A 17,732-nucleotide genomic window follows, 5' to 3' on the forward strand; every position below is an offset into this window, starting at 1 on the left:
AAGACTTTTGATTTCTCTCCTGGGTTTGTTTGTATCTCAAAACAGATTGGTTTTCACTTGAAACCCAACTGAAAAAAATAAGACTTCACCAAATTTTTTGGTAAATGTAATGGCAATATTAATGAGATAATGGATGTATCTGTAATGCTAGATGGTGACTTTGAAACTATTTCTGATGTTTTTTTCCCTCTCCCTGTAATACTGGTACAAAATGTACATGTATATATGAAAGCTCAATGTCAGAGAATCTCAATTCCAGTACAATATAGTTCCCTCCCTCCTGACTGACTGACATTTTGTCTGGATTTTCTTTGATGGATTTGTTGTGTGACCACATGACTAGCGTATTAATTTGACTATGAATTGTCCAATGACATTGGCGCTATTAAAATGATATGCTTTTACTAATCTTTGCACTTTATTTATGCCTATAAGGTTTGGAATGGGATGCAAACTCACAAGAGCGCTAAAGTCAAATCTAGGCACCATCCACAAAATAGTTTCAATTTAATTCTGCTCTTTTCCACAGAAAATGTTGACGATAATTTCATTTTATTTTTGTCAGAGATGAAAAGTAATGTCATACTTTGTCCAAAATTAAGATTTATTAATTCAGTGAAAATTACCAAAAAAAAAAATTTACCCCATATCAAGAAAAAAATGTTTGTGCTTGAATGTTTTTTTGTAGCCATTTGACAGTCATTTCCATTTGTTTCAGAATTAAAAAAAAAATGATAGAAATATATGTAAAACATGCATCAACAGTTGGCTATGAAACTTGAATCAACAAAAACTTAATTTGATTCATATAGTTATGTAACAAAACTTAACATAAGGTGGCGGGGGGGGGGGGGGTGATTACAAACCTAAAATTCACAGCCAGCTTGTGAAGTGGCAAATTGGCAGTTGGCTATAAATTGCGAGTCGACATTAGGAGACAACAACTCAACTGAACATATTAAGGAACAAAACTCAGTTCAACTTTTTATGAAAAACTGAACATTAACGGCTTAGCTACAAACCTCAATTCCTCAGTCGGCTTATAAAGCGACAAATCAAAAGTTTGCTATAAACCTTGAATCAACATTTTGCGTCAAAACTCAACTGAACATAGGAAACAATGCTCCACCTAATAGCTATATTTTGATCTTCCTTGAAGGTGTTTGGGCCAAAGAGACAATTGAAGCTGAATCTGAATTTGGACCATATGAAGGTGAAAAGAAGAAACTGAGTGACAATTGTGATCCTTATTATTCATGGGAGGTGAGTAAGTTTATACCAGTAGTGATGTCATAATTGTACTGCTCATAGGGTCAGGCATTGATTGCATAAGCTCACACATTTATCACATTCATGTAGTGTTCTGGTCACAAATTTTTTGCTTTTTCTCTGTGCTTTGCTTTGTATATTTCATTGAACATGTTTCATGTCCACCATAGTGATGATTTAAACTGGCTCTTACTTAATTTTAACTGTGGCAGTAGTATATTAGTGTTGTGCAGTGAACCATGCAATATTTGATATGATAATTGCATGACATAAATTTGCTAAATACCTGACTTGAATGCATTGAATGTTTGATTGTTGTTATGGGTTGAGCCAGTCGTACTGTATGTACTGGAGTGGTAAAGGTTATATAGTAAGTCATAGCTGAACCAAATGTATATTTATCTTAAACATCGCCCACTGCTACACTTCACTGCACTGAGCGATTTTTTGGTGCCAAAAAAAAACAAATATTTTAAAAACGCTGCTAGTAAACAAAATTTGTTCTAGACTGAATTAATAGGATACAAAAAGGCATGCACATGACAATCAGTGTCGCTTCGATGGTGCTTTCTAGAGAGTATGCAAAGTGCCAACATATTGCTGTGACCAAGTTGGACATTCATAAAACCAAGTTCATTGTTAGAATAATTTAGAAACAATCAAAAATTCAAATGAAAGCTTGTACTGATACAAGGTCAGTCAGCTATCCAATAAAAGATGTGAATTTAAGCATATAGTTGTTCATGGCTTCCATATATGGTAGCAATGAACTTTCAACTTTTCAACAACATTGTGCCAAAAATCATTCAAGAGATGCTGTGACGACTGAGAAAGTTTTTCCATTTATATGCATTATTATAAAGCACGTCTTTCTTTGCCACATGCCTGTAAATCAATCTAGATATCACTAGATTTAAAACAGATTATGGGTCTAATCCTTCATTAAGCATTGTGTATATAGACGATGAAGGCGTTTACTTTTAGCTGGCAGCAGGCCAATGTAGCCATCTATTGTGTAATTTACATTTACCTATTTTGAGGAAAAATTGTGTACAACCAAAATCACATCGACTAATTTTTGCTAACGTCCGTTATTTAATGTGCTTTTTACCTCTACGTAAAACTAAAATGCTATGGAACAAGAAGAAGCATTTTATATATTCTGTAATTTTGGCATGCTTATCATTCACAGCAATAAACCTTCAATGAATTGTCTACATGTAAATGTCAAAACTGTTCACCTTATCTGTGATATAAACCTCTAGTATAGTTGTCATGCATCAATGCCTCACAAATAATGCACACTCCCTCATGAATAATTCTCATTGCTTTAGATCAAAGGACCAAAAGGTAGAAGGCTGTTCTGTATTGATGCTACTGATATTAAGAAATGTAACTGGCTGAGATATATTAAATGTGCTCGCTATTATGAAGAACAGAACATGATGGCAGTGCAACGTGACAAACAAATTTACTACAAAACAATTAAGGTATGACATGTCATTTTGCAGCCTTTGCCCCATTCACTTATAACATTCAGGTCAGCCATTTATCTCTTTATCATCTCTCATTCATCACCTTTTCATTGCGTAGATAAAATGGGTTGACATGAGAACAATTACTTTGCTATGTCCGGCCGAGAAATAGGTGAAGTGATTAGAATAAATGCATAAATACATGACAGGGAATATGTGTACATGTACTAAAAACCTCATTGAAATTTTCATTAAATTCACGAGAATTAACTGGTGCAGTTAAAAGTAGTTTATAGTACTTTGTTATGATGAAAACTGTTTCATGTCATGTGTTGTTCAGTTGTATGGTTAAACAATTGAGAATAGATACATGTTTGAAATTTAGACATGGTAAAAAAACATGACTATATTCTTCAGTCAAGGTAGCAAGAAACGGAAAACAAGAAAGAAAAACTTTTTTAAAAAAAAATTGGGATTATTAAACATATTGTATACTTTCGTGATGCATTTGGTATGTACACTCAGTTTATTTTCATGAACCCAGCTATGGGTAAACACAAACAAAGGATTGAATTTGCATACTGATTTGTTATCATCAAGCTTTATTAAATCCTATGTAATCTATGTAGAGTCCATTATGCAATCACATTCAAAGCACATACAAACTTTTTAGTCCCCGTTCGGGCGCAGTCCGAAAACGGGGACTTGTGTTTTGACCTCCGTGTGTCCGTGCGTGTGTGTGTGAGTGCGAGTGTCTGTGCGTGCGTATCTTAGAAATGCCTGGACTAATCACAATCAAACTTCACACGTACATCATACATGATATTATACATGCACGTCAATTTGTTTCACGATCTGATTCAAGATGGCCGAATGGCGGTCATTTTTGTGCTAAAAATCATAAAAATTAAGCATTTCTCGGCTGTTTACAGATGGATTTTGTTCAAACTTGGTATATACGTTAGACATTATAGGACCTTGATGCACATTTTGTTTTACGATCTGATTCAAGATGGCCGAATGGCGGCCATTTTTGTGCTAAAAAATCCTAAAAATAAACCATTTCTCGGCTGTTTACAGGTGGATTTTGTTCAAACTTGGTATAAACATTAGATATTCATTGTACATCATGTTATAGATTTATAGATGTATTCAAAATGGCCGATTTTGTTTTAATTAATGCTGTTCTAAAGCAATATTTCTCAATATGGACAAGTACTCATTTAAAGATCAGATACAAGATGTCAATCATTTTAATGTTACAAAATCATCATATTCCTGATATGTTTATGTTCCAACTATATTATTATAAACAAAACTATTTATCTTGAAATTCAATAATTGAGGACTGTGCCATGCATGGCTTGTTTTAATCTTGTTTGCCATTATGTGCATGATGACTCGTAATAAATACCTTAACAGCAAATAAATATAATTTCAATATAGCAATTATTATTATCATCATACACTGTACATGTATGCATATCATTTCCATGTTTAGGCCAAATAATAGATTAAGAATGAGGGCATTTTGGACCAAGCCGAGTGGGTGCAAACACAAAGGATTAAACATTTCGTCATAACATGAACATATCATATATTATTCAGATTTTGATAGCCAATGCTGCATTAATTAGGCGTGTTTTGACCTATTGTACTGTTCAAGCTGTTTGATATTCAAAGAGACTTGAATAAATTAGCTGTGTGGGATGTCTACTTGTTCAAGTTAGCATCCACTTTCATTGACATTACTAATTTTTGTCACTTTCTAAGGGGCGTCCACCATTTGTTTACATTATAACAGTCTTAAAAGTATGGTGGAAGTGCAATATTTTTGGTTATTATCTTTTATTCTCTGCCAAAAACTAAGAAACGTTATATGATGTTTTTATGGAAACAAACAGCAAGAAACCAATCCCATACAAAAACCATATTTTCAGAAGATTAACATGATTTTTTGTAACTTAATTCCATAAGCAAATATTAACACATGATCAAAGTCTCACCATTCTGAAAACTTGTACATTGCCACAGCTGCATGCCAAATATATGTTCTATATTGCTGAAAAGCCATTATATACAAAAAAAAAAAAACACGAAAGAATGTTGATTGTTGATCTTTGTCCAATTTTGCCGAATGTTAACAATTGTCGCTCAGACATGCATTCTTGGGTCAATTTCTTTCAAACTTGTGAGATACCGATGCTCATCATTTTGTTTTATGATACAAAGAGAAGACGTACATTTTGTTATCTGGACCATAAAACCATTATTTTAACCTGTCAATGCCTGTTTGTTGAATGTTCCTGGTTTTGTCTCTTTGGGGCATCGTGGCACAGTGACCCACTACTATGTAATTTAAAAAAAATAGAAATGAATTACTCTCAGTCCCAAAGCTACTTTATTTTCCTATGAAAAGGCAGAGTCTTGAAAGAAGTACATGTATATACAATGTATGCATACATGTATCATTGTTAGCAATTCAGACTAGACAGTGACTCATTTGTTTCTGTAACAAATAATCCAAAGCTATCTATTGGGTTCAGTATACCAATTAGTATAATCTTATCCTGGGTCAAGCAAGAGGTGTTTTGAAAGTGTAAATAGCAGCATTCTGTACCTGGACAATATTTCAATGCTTTTACTCAAAAGGACTTTTACAAATCTAAGAAATAAAAAACAAAGTCAAAATTACTTGTAGCTTGTTTAAGCCTTTCTTCATTTGTTAATTTTCAGGATGTGAATCCAAACGAAGAATTATTATGTTGGTATAATATCCCAGCAGAAAATGCAGAGTGGGAAGATGAAAGTAATTTAAATGGATCAGAAAAATCCCCAGTTGCAGTCACAGAGACTATAGCACACAAAGTCCCAAAGAAACGTGGAAGGCCCCCCAAAAGGAAAAGATCATTCATAGCTAAGAGCAGTATTACAGTAAAAACTGATGAACTTGGTGGAACTGGAGAATCAAAGGCTTCAATGAATATTGGATACAATGATTTAGGCATGGAAGCAGATAACAAAGAAGAACATTATGCAGTTGAAGGAACCAATACACCCCTTGCAAATTCATTATGCACAATTGAAAATTCATCAGTAACACAAAGTGCTCGTGGGATAAACATGAAAGTGAACAAGAAGACAGCTCCACACAGAAAATGGAAACGAGCCAGGGGCAGCATAGTAAGGAGAACAAGAAGTCGATCAGCATCTTTGGAGGAATGGTTTGATGAGGAAAGACTGGATTTGTTACAAAAAAAGAGGAGATCTTTAAACAACATCCGGCTTATGAAAAAAAAGAAACAAATGCAGAAACAATTAGAAAATAAGGATATTCTAAAAGATGATTTTGAAAAGGGTTTAAAGAATCATGAGAGTTTGGCAGATGGTCAAAGGTTTGAAAAGGAAGATGATCATTCAAGCTTGTATAGTGGAATGACAGAAGAAAATTGGGAGATGACTGATGAAGAAATTAGTGCAGATGTTGGTGTCCAACTTTGGGAAAAATGTAGCAATGGTGGTGAGGCAGAATATACTTCTGGTAGTGATGGTGGAAAGGAGGCAGTAGCTCCCTGGGACTTATCAGTATTAACATTTCCACTCCAAGACAAAGAGCAGCAAGTTGATGAGAGTGCTGCTGCCACAGTTAGAAAGACTAGTGACAGTATTGAGGACTGTGGGCCTGATGACGGGAGAATAATAGCAAAAGATTTGCCACCATCGACAGCAAATTTCCCACTTACTGCAAAAGAAACTACTATGCAGTTAAATTCAAATATCGAGAATGAATCCACAGGAGCTAGTAATGAAAATGTACGTCAAGTGGTAGAAGATAAACTGTTGCTGAATTCCGTCCTCACAGATGGATTAAAGAATCCCAAGTTCCTAGCAGGAGATGAAGACATGCAGGTTGAAAGTGTGAAACAAAGTATTGATAATGGTGCCACAGAGACTGTAGATTGTAGAGTTAAACAAAAAGTAAATTCAACATTGGCATCAGTTGATACTCATTTTGAGATAGTGAAAGGTAATACAGAGATGACTGCAAAAAATAAGGTCACAGAAACAGTATGTTGTCAAAATGGTGATGTGATGGATTCAACACTTGCAGTTGGAACTGAAACTATTGCAGCTAGAGAGCTAACACATGAAGTAGAGGAACAAAGCAACCAAAACGATGACACAAAGATTGCTGGTGTAAGGCCATTAATTATGGATAATCATGCTTCCCTTGTAGTTGCTGAACATAATGGAACTGAGGAGATGATGGAAGAAAACCTAGAGGAACAAAGTCACCAACCTGATGATGCAAAGGCTGCTGGTCATAATGATGTTAGCCCATTAATAGACGATGAACAAAAGTTGAATTTGAGACTTGTACATGCTGAACGAAATGGGAACATTGAAACTGTAGAGATGATAGCAGAAAAAGTAGGACATTGTACTCGTACTGATGACGCAAAGACCGGTGATAATGATGGTGCAACACCATTAGTTAGCAATGAAAGGGCAGTTGTAAATGCAGATATGGTATTGGGAGATGCAAAAAGCACTGGAGATTTGTTAATAGAAAAATCACATAAACAAAAAATCCCAAACCATGGCATGATGAATGTTGGTGAACTTGATGCTAGAAAGTTAGCTTGTGGTGAACCCGAACCAGCAGCCATGGATATAAATACAGATGTACTGGCATGCGATGAACACACGATGGTTGCAGAGAAATCAGACACAATTTTGGAGCCAACAAGTGTCTTGAACATTCATGTTGCAGATAATATTGCTCAAGATGTTGCAAGCTCAGTTGGACCAGTTGTGAATTTAGAGTTTGAGAAAAAACATGCACATGAGGCAGTCCAATCTGATGGAAATGTGAAAGACACAGTAGAAAAAAAAGTCGCTGCTGCTGCTGCCGGCCGGGAGAGGTTTTGTGATGAGGAAGAAGATTTTTCTGTAAATAAGGACCCGTGTGTTAATGCCATTTATGGAGATGACAAGGTAGAAACTGATGGGTTGCCTGATTTGGATAGAAGTTTTCAAACTGATGATAGTGATGGTAAGATTCAAATTCAGTATTTTCTCTATGACAAGTGAATCTTCATTATAGATACATAGTTGATTTGGTTGATTTACATTGAGAGCACCTTTAATAGAGCAAATGCACTGCTTACAATTGTGATAATGGTTTTGAAATGTTATTATGCTAGAAGATACTTGTATACCCGATTATTTTACAACATTGCATAATATTTTTTTTCTATATGCAAGACAAATATAAAAATGTTAATTTCATTGCCAACTAACTTTAATAGCTGTTACACAATAAATGTATAAATGGATTTAAATGAAAATATTGTAACTATATGCTGAAAGCATGGATAAAGACAAATATAGTAGTGCATACCAATGTTTGTCTAAGGGATGATATGGAAGCCAATATCTGGTGGAAGGTTGTTATAGTAGCATGCTTAGTAACTTGCAGAATGTATGTATCATACCATGTTGCTAACTTAAATATTCTTTCAATCACTGTCTTTTGTATTAACTTCTATGTTTAACTGTTCTGATGTATTGTATGATCTTTATATCATTTCAGCTCATGTTGCAGAGGATTTAAGAATGCCTGTTTTGGAAAGAGTTGCAGCAAGTTTTAATATTCAGTTACCTTCTCGCCAAACCATGGCCGACACCTGCCGTACCAAGAAAATGAACTCTGTGGATGCAATAAAGTCTGGTGCTACAAACGCTATCCAATTTTATAGCAACAATGATATAGACAATGCTGTCAATTTAAATAATAACATTACATCTGAAATGCATGCTAGTGCACATGTACCACACTGTGATAGAGGTGTTGGACAAACCTTTATTGAAGATAGTTTGCTAGATGGCAAATATACTGCTAAGCTAATGAAAAGGTCAGAAGAAGCTGAATGTACAGTTGTAGATGGCAAACACATCAAGGCTTTGGAAGGAGTAAACCTACTGAATAAACAGATACGCGATGCAACCCCCAATGCAGACACAGTGAACCATGAACAATTCATAGATGTAGTTCCCTGTGAAGCTGTACCAACCATGTGTGATGCAGTTGACCTTGCATGTGTAAATGATGTTGAGAATATGGGTGTGACAGAAGGTGCTGTCAATTTGAAAATAACTGACATTAACACCAGTTGCATAAATGATATGCACGAAGCAACAGGTGTAAACGAAACTGCCACCATATTTGAGAATATTGAACCTAGTGTTCTTGGGAATGAAGAAGTGGAAAACTCTCCAAATTGTGATACAGATGAAACACTTTTCTTCATCACTAACAAGAAACAAGATATACAGAAAAATATAATTAGTGAAGACATTGCTAATACTTGCAATTCAGGTAAAAAGACTGAAGTTATATTCAAAAAAGGGTGGTTTGGTCGACAACATATTCCGAAAGTTTATATGCCACTACAGTTGGATGAAAATGGGAAACCCATTATGTATACTGACTTCAGAGGATTCAATATTCAAGAGAAATGGATAAATCAGAAAGTCAGAGGCAAAAGACGAAAAGCTTACTACAAATGCCAACTGTGTCCCATTGCAGTGGAATTTCAGCCTAGTCTGAAAAGACATTATTTCAAATACCATATTGAAGATAAATACAAAACCATTGCGCCTGTGTCTAAGCCTGTGAAGATAGTTCATCAACGAGAAAAAATCAGGACCAGAGGTACTGTCAAAGAAAGAACCACTTCAGTTGTTGATCAAGATATTGTGGATGGTGATAAAGAAGATATTCCAATTCAACCTGAGTGCGAGTTGGAGCCTATTGCTGGCAAACGGAAGTTGAGAAGCGCTATTGATCAAGAAGATGAAACTGAGGATATTGACATGGTGTTTAATGAAGAAGAAGTTGATAATGCAGAAGAAGTCGGTGACCATAAACCACTGTACCCCTGCAAAATATGTGGCCTGCTTCTTAAGTCCCACAGGCATCTAGCAGATCATATGAGTATTCATCCAAATGAAGAAACTATTAATTGTCCAGAATGTCCTCGCCAGTTTCTTTGCAAGCAAGGTTTGGAGAGACATATTCTGACTCACACTGGTGAGAAACCTCATAGCTGTACTTATTGCGGTAAGCGGTTTTCTGCAAGTACAAGCTGTAGAAGACATGAGAAGCTACATTCTGGATTTCGACCTCATCGATGTGAAGAGTGTAAAATCACATTTATTTATGATACTGATCTGCAGAGACATATCCTTAGCACTCATGAACAAAATGGATTAATGGAAAAACCTGTGATTCCCAATGAGAACAAATGTGTTCCAGATGTGATTGAGATTCCATCGAAGGCTCCTGGTGAAGACCATGAATGTCCTCTATGTGGGAAAATATTCTCCAAGTCCAGCAGCTTAAAATGCCATGCCAGTCATGTACACAAAAATTACAGGTTATTGGTGAAAGCTACAAAAGACGTTGTGGAAGATAATGATGCCTACTCTACTCAAGAATATAGAACAGATGATTTCCAGGACAGTGCTGCAGAGAGTGTTGTTCACCATTCCTTTGATGGGAATGAAGTGCTTGAAGAGGATATAGATGTAAACACTTCCACAGACACCCCAATAACTTCACAAGGATCAGTGTCACAGATCAAAATATCAAATGTTCAGCATGTAGAGTCACTTGAGGATGACATGTATGCATCACAAATTCTACATGTAGACAACCCACAGCCAATGGCAGATACTTCTCTCATTGTTCCCAACTTTCCTGTTGCAGTCCAAAGTGTTATGCAGGAACCAACTACTATGGTACACAGCCAGTTTCAACTGCCTTCTGTAATGAATCAAAATGATCAATTCTGTGCTCTCAATACAGTTGAGAGTGAGGATGATCTAATCTTGCAACCTTATGCACAGTCTGACTTCTCTGTTAATCCAGGGAGCGATGCAGGATATTCTGATCATATAGCATCTCCATCTTCAAATGAAAATTCTCTAATCAATGGTGAACAACCAACACCTGCTGATCAAATTGTGAAACCAAATAGCATTAAAATAAGAAATCCACCTAGTGTAGCCACCAGACCACCTTTTCAAGGAAGCCGTGGACCAATAGATTTCAATCCTGCTATGCTGAAAAGAAACCAGAAACAACAGTCTCTTCTCAAGATTCCAGTTTCATGTGCTGAGCAAGTGGAGTTTTCACATCCTACAACACCAATTAGTGATAATACACAGAAACCCTTGAGGCCACCCTCAATACAAGTGACATCACTACAAAGATTTCAAACAGCCACAGCACTAAAACAGCGTTTTACAGAAGCTCAGATTGGTACTTTGAGGCGAACAATGACTTCCAAATCTGCATCTGTTCCTCCCACACCTCTTCTAGTTAATAGAATAGCTCCACAACTGACAATGCATCAACCTACAGTTTCCGCACTCAGAACGCCACAAACAAATTCAACAACACCCTTTGCACATCAATCTGGTACTACAAAAGTGTCACCACAGTCAGTTCACAGAACCCCATCACTTCCACAAGATGTTGCCCAGTCACTACATCCAGTACAGCAGGCAGGCAATTTGAATATGCCTTCTCATTCTATTAGTGGATACGTGCAGACCTCATCAAGAAATTATGCTAATGTAACCAATGTAAAACAGCCTTTCGAAGCAAAACCAGCCAATGAAAAATATGTGACTCTAGAGAATGCAGCAAACAATATGCCAGATATTCAATCAGATATAAGAAATATTCAGCATTTGGTTAACAGTGTACCAACTCTTCCACGTACAGTGCCAACAACTCAATGGCAGTATATTGAAAATGCACAAGATGTGACCTGCAGACCTAAAGAAAGTCAGTTGACTTCCAAACAGCAATTTGTAGCCAACACCCCAACCAACCAGCCCGTATCTAATCAATATATCAGGAACTTCCAACAAATAATGTCAGGATTGCAGCAGAGACAGAGTATGCCGCATCATACACCCACCCAGTCACAGATCAATTCCGCTCCTCAAAAGCACACAGAGATGCCAGCTGGCCAACACTATACAAAAATTGTGTTCACTAACAGTACACAAGCTCCTATCATTCAACAGCATGCATATACAGAAAACTTGCAAGAGCCAAATATTGTAAGGTTCACTCAACCTTATGTGGGCACAGTAAATATACCCAGTTCTAGATATGAACTATCTGTGCAACAACAGAACCTACTTGAGAGAGACCTACAGCAGCCAGTAATGAGGATGCCATTTACTCCACAGGCTCCACAATTCATCGCAAACTCTCCTGTAGGATTGACAGTACGACAAAAACTTCAAGCCAGAGCATCCAACAAACAGCCGGGGGCAAAATTAGCTGCAGCTATACAAAACATACGGGCACATAATCCCCAACTTTCTCGGCCAGCATTGAGTAATGGGCAACAATCCAATGCGCCACTGCAACCCAGTGTGCCAACTTACAAAATTGCACCAGTTTTAACATCCAAGAACCTGGACTCTCTCCCCACTATAACTGGTAGTGACCTATTTGTACCACCAGGTTTACCTCCAGCGCCGATGATGCATGTACCACAACCTTCTGGGGCTAATCTGACATCAGCCCTTCAAAATGTAGTTGTGCCTAAGCCACAAGTAAAAAGACCAGCTTCTGAAATGGATGATGATGGTGCTATTGATTTGACTATAAAACGTGTGAAGTTAGAAAGTCTGACGTTGGGAAAAGTGAACCTACCACACGAACATTTGGTGATAGACTCTGATGCACCGCTTGACTTAACAAAAAATCATGGTGTAGATGCTAAATTCAACAATGAGTTGTTAAATGAGCCAGTTGATTACTCTGTTGAAGTTGATAGCAGTACTGTTTTTAAGTCAGTATTCTCTCCAGCTCCGTCAACTGTGAAGGAACAAAGTCATTCGCTAACTACAACCACAGTACATGACTTATCTCTTCCAAATGTGGAAAGTTCTACCAAAAAATCTGTTCCCTACCATAAGGTACAGCCATTGCAAGGAAGCATATTAACAGCATGCAATGTCTGTAGGATTGTATTCAGTTCTGTCAATGCCTTGAGACAGCATGTGGTAGTACATGCTGATGAATGGAAATACAAATGCGAATACTGCATCCAACTGTTTCAAACTACCAGTGATCTAGCCATGCACAGATATAAGCAACATAGAACTGAGAAGTCATATTTGTGTTCTGCATGTCAAAAGGAATTCTTGCAATTTTCGAAGTTAGAACGTCATCAAGCTGTTATGCACCCTGACACATCTTGTGCCTATATGGAATTGGGACTGGATACAATTAGAAGGCAGAATTTAACAGATCCATCAATGGTTCCTGTAACAACAGCTATCGTAACTGGTGAAGTTGAGACCAGCAAGAAGACATCTGACTTACTGGCACCCTGCCCTGTTCCTATTTCAGATGACACATTCACCAATACATGTACAAAGTGTGGTATAATATTTGATGACATCACTATTTTCCATAAGCACATTCTGCTTTGTGCCGTCAAAATTGATACACAGGCAACAAATGCTGCTCCAGAAAAGAAGAGAAGACTGAGAGGGAGCTGGGGCCAAAAAGTGAAAATACAAGAACTCGTTAAAAAAAGGGGTTTAACAGTTGCTGACAAACTGAAGATTAAAGCACTTAAACATAATTCTGTTCAGTCTAATTTGAAGTATGCCGATTCCAATACAACAAAATGCCAAGGTTGTGCTAGACAGTTTGTAGACTTGGTACATCTTAGAAAACATATGAAAATGTGCCCAAACAGGGATAGGGAAAAAATGGCCAGCTGTCAGAGAACATTAGACAAAATGATGTTTGGGTATGATGAACATGGCAAACAACTAATACAGCAACACAAATGTCCACATTGTCTGCGGCAGTTTACCTACATTGAGAGTCTGAGAAAACACATTGATGTTTGCAACTTCAAAAATAATCCTCATGTGACTGTAAACAGTCATATGAAAGTTGATGAACTGCACGAGAAGCTGGATCCAAGCAGAAAAGCGTATAAGCAACCTGTAGTTGTTGGTGGGCAGCCTGACAATTCTGGGCAACATTCACTTGGAGAGAAACCAATGCGACGGAAGAAAGGTTCAAAACGCAGGAGAAGAATGGGTTTAAGTGTTCATAAAAGAGCGCTGTTTTTGAGGAAAAAGAGATTAGCAGAACAATCCGCTCAAGGACACTGAACGTAATTAGCAATAACGAAAAGACATGAATTTCTTTCAGTGCCTGAAAACATTTGTTTCAAGGCAGTATCGTGCAATTCACGATGAAGGATCTTTTGACAGCTGTCGGGACCCTGTATCTAGAATGTAGTCACATTTCAAAGTATGCACCTTATTTGTGCTTATTTTATAGTAACTCCTGAGTGGATGACACTACTTTTGTGCTTCTGGTGCTTCAGTTTATGTGAAGCCGTGATCATGAAAATTGACTGTAGTTTGCATCATCGCTAAGGGGACGTATTAAAACTTTTCATAACCAAGGGCTTTTATTTTAATTGTTTACAAAAATGCATTATATAAAGTTGTTCGTTTAATAAGTGTTCACTGCCTTCTATTGTGCTCAAACCAAAAAATACTTTCAAAGCGGCATTATCGTTTTTTTCAATATTTAATAAAACTTTATTTTATCCTACACTTTTCTTTGGGGGTGTATGCACGTTTCACCTGACTGAATAGGTGCTACTTGCCATACAATTGATTCCTTTGTGTTTACTTTGTTTTTTTCTTTCAGTAATGTGATTTTTAATTGTGGATGTTAGCAACTAATGTTAAATATATGTACATATTTGATTGTGAAGTTATGATCCGTAAACAAAATATAATTGATTGTTGTGGCAGTGGACATATTTCGGATGCAAAAGTGAACCATTTCTAATATTTTGTTAATTGCATTTTTTTGAAAGTGTAATTTTTTTATAAGCTGTATTTACCTAGTGGCATTATTGGAATGTACCTGTTTTTGGCTGTTTTATTTTAGTAAAACTTCAGTCTCTCAAAAGGATGTTTTTAATTTTTCTTTGCACAGCGCGACTTTTCAAACGTAATTAATGTAAAGCGCTAGTAGTTTTGTTAGTAGTCGTGTTTTTTTGTGTTTAAAATAGTAGCAAAATACTACATCTCTATGATTTGTGCTGACTCTTCTCAAACCGTGCACTCATATCTTTCATATGTGTGCCCATAAATTTAAACAACCTATAATGCGATTTTTATGATTTTATATTTTTTTGTGATGAGTGACCAAATTGCATTTCGTTTTTGATGTCAAACATTGGAAGTACTGTTACAGTTACTCTTGGTGTTACAAGAAGTGTGTTGGAGATTAGTTATGCAATAATCATTGCATAGTAGAATTGTGTACTACTGAAATGCGCATGGCAACATTCCACAAAATGATTCTACAGTCATTGGGGGAATGCAGTAATATTTTTGTTACTGCATTTGTTATTAGAAATTAGTTTTTTATGAACCGTATTATCCTTTCATTGTATACAAGGTGTTTGTTTTCGTCGACGTATTACCCAAGTGTTAACTTGTACTTTTATTGTTACAGTAGTTAGTGTTGAGTAAGAAATTTAGATAACACATTTGTTAAGTGTACCTTTACATATCGTAGAAACATTCATGCACGCACTTATTGTAGATGTTATTTACTGTTGCCAGCTGCGCCTCTGAGCGTTTTATTTTAGGATCGTGCATTGCATTTTTTGGAATATATCTACGTTAAAGGGTTGTATAGGGCAAAACGTTGAAACTAAAATTCAAAATAGTGAGTGTAAGGATAGTTTCTTGCGATTCAATGGACACTGCCGTTGCATGTTCCTTTGCAGGAAATAGTTCTATTATCAGAAATGTGAAACATTTTAATAAGGGCCTTTGTGTATGCACTACGAAACTACATAGACCAACCAACCATCAACAGCAAGCCACAGAAGTATAATTCGTTCTATTCACAATTTAATTATATGCAAATCATCGTACAAAGCTTAACACATATGGATTATATTTTGTTAACAAGATTTATAATATATTATGTATTTTATACTACCATATTTCTATTCTTTATTATTTTTTAAGAAGAAATAAAACTTGCTAGAAAAATAAACACATGTGGACTTATCCTCTGATAAGGAGTGCTTGCATATCATCCGCGGAAACATTAGTACATCTACGATAGCGGGTGCCTTCGCGCTTGCACTGGATATATACGCATCCCAACGTAGCGCATATTATTCTATTACTCCATGAGTCGGGGGGATATATACTGAGATTTGTACTACAGATTTAATACTTCGCCTAGTTTGCAATTTGAATAGGCTATACAATCATCTGTGCAAAGTACTGCCGCTCTCTGCATGTTTTCTATGGATCCATTTGTACCCGACATTCAATCTGATTAAAATCTGATGTAGTGTACGGGCTTTAATTATTTTGACTATCAACTTATTTTAATTTTACTTTTTATTACTTTTGTTATTAATGCCCTTTTATCTCATTATTTTACTTTGATTTTGATTTTGTGATTTTTTTTAATTCCGCCCTACCTACATCTGATCCGACGCCTATGTAACGAGATTTCAACGAGACCCACTATCTACGATTTTAGTCAACGAATCACATACCTCCTTCTATAGCGCACATGATGACGTCACCGGGTGGCAAACACTCTCAAATAAAATGGCGGATTATACCGACGTTAGCGACCGTGAATAACACGGCTTTTCGGTAAGTTTATCATTGTCAAATGCAACGAAAGTCATTTTATGTTAATAGTGTGACTCGAATGGTTTTAGATCGTTATTCCGCATAGTTATTCTGGGAGTGTTGATTTTGTTTCCACCGGTTCGACCGAACACCAGTGTCTTTTTCCAGTCGCCTGCCCTGGAGACGGGTGATGTTTTGTTGACGATCGGACCAAAATCGTCTACGGTATTGAAGCTGTAAATATTCATCAAATTGTATCAACATTTTGTACATTATACAATAACTATTTATTAAAGTAATTGAGCTGATTTGGAATGGAATAAAATATTTTTTATTTGGAACACATCGCAATTGATCAGGAAATATTTGTTTGCTCCAATGTTCTGCGTCGATGCCGTGGGCCGGTGACCGTTATACAATTTAAAATCAGTTTGCATTGTTTACTATAGCTGTTTACAGTGTTCTAATCATTACAATTTATTTATTTTTTTGCTTCCATTCTAGATAATTATGCTCAGTGATGTAAAATTGAAGCGATAACTGAATGAACGAACCTTGGCTGGCGAAGATGTATCTGAAAGTGTACACATTTGTTGGAAGTGAAAAAAATATTCAATGTAATGACAAAAATTGTAAAATGCTGTGGAATTTCTTTTGCAAATAAAAATATACTAGCAATTTTCTATTAATGGTTTATTCAAGTGGGCAAAATATAATGTACAGAAAGATTGCCCGTATACACTGAAAAGTAAGTAACCGACAGCCTGTATAAAAGGGGGGCTGTGATTGCCTGTTACTTACGCGAGATTTGAACGGGATTTACATAGGCGTCGGATCAGATGTAGGTAGGGCGGAATTTTAAAAAATCTCAAAATCAAAGTAAAATAATTAAATAAAAGGGCATCAATAACAAATATAATAAAAAATAAAATTAAAATAAGTTTATAGCCAAAATAATTAAAGCCCGTACACTACATCAGATTTTAATCAGATTGCCGACAATTGAGCTCGCTTTTGTGTGCACAGGACGCTTCGCTTCCCTGCCCTCGACGTTTCTGAATGTGTCGATGGCTGATATACATTTGTACAATGCTAAGTTGTATCACTGCTGATAAGTTTCTGCTGGTTTTTGATATTACATCTGTGATTGCAACGTTTAGGTTGCAAACAAAAATCGGCATATTGAGTCGTACGGTCCAGGAAGCACTTGGCCATGAATCTGAATTTTTAAAATAGCCT

General features: G+C 36.3%; 1 protein-coding gene and 1 long non-coding RNA gene across 3 annotated transcripts in view; both read left to right on the forward strand.

Moving 5' to 3' along the window:
* LOC100375162 (uncharacterized) overlaps positions 1 to 14,790 on the forward strand; it is a 34,134-nt gene extending 19,344 nt beyond the window's left edge. For both annotated transcript variants that reach the window (XM_002732042.3, XM_078006948.1), the window contains 4 exons: positions 1,160 to 1,263; positions 2,604 to 2,759; positions 5,481 to 7,800; positions 8,341 to 14,790. In XM_002732042.3, coding sequence (XP_002732088.1) covers positions 1,160 to 1,263; positions 2,604 to 2,759; positions 5,481 to 7,800; positions 8,341 to 13,973 — 8,213 coding nt within the window. In that variant the 3' untranslated portion in view covers positions 13,974 to 14,790. The remainder of the gene's footprint in view (positions 1 to 1,159; positions 1,264 to 2,603; positions 2,760 to 5,480; positions 7,801 to 8,340) is intronic.
* Positions 14,791 to 16,279: 1,489 nt separating this feature from the next.
* Positions 16,280 to 17,176, forward strand: LOC146733904 (uncharacterized). The gene is made up of 2 exons (XR_014931650.1): positions 16,280 to 16,514; positions 16,998 to 17,176. It is a non-coding gene; the product is annotated as an uncharacterized LOC146733904 (long non-coding RNA).
* The last annotated feature ends 556 nt before the right edge of the window (positions 17,177 to 17,732 follow it).

This window comes from Saccoglossus kowalevskii, chromosome 15 (genome assembly GCF_978046115.1).
Source record: "Saccoglossus kowalevskii chromosome 15, keSacKowa6.1, whole genome shotgun sequence".
Taxonomy (NCBI): Eukaryota; Metazoa; Hemichordata; class Enteropneusta; family Harrimaniidae; genus Saccoglossus; species Saccoglossus kowalevskii.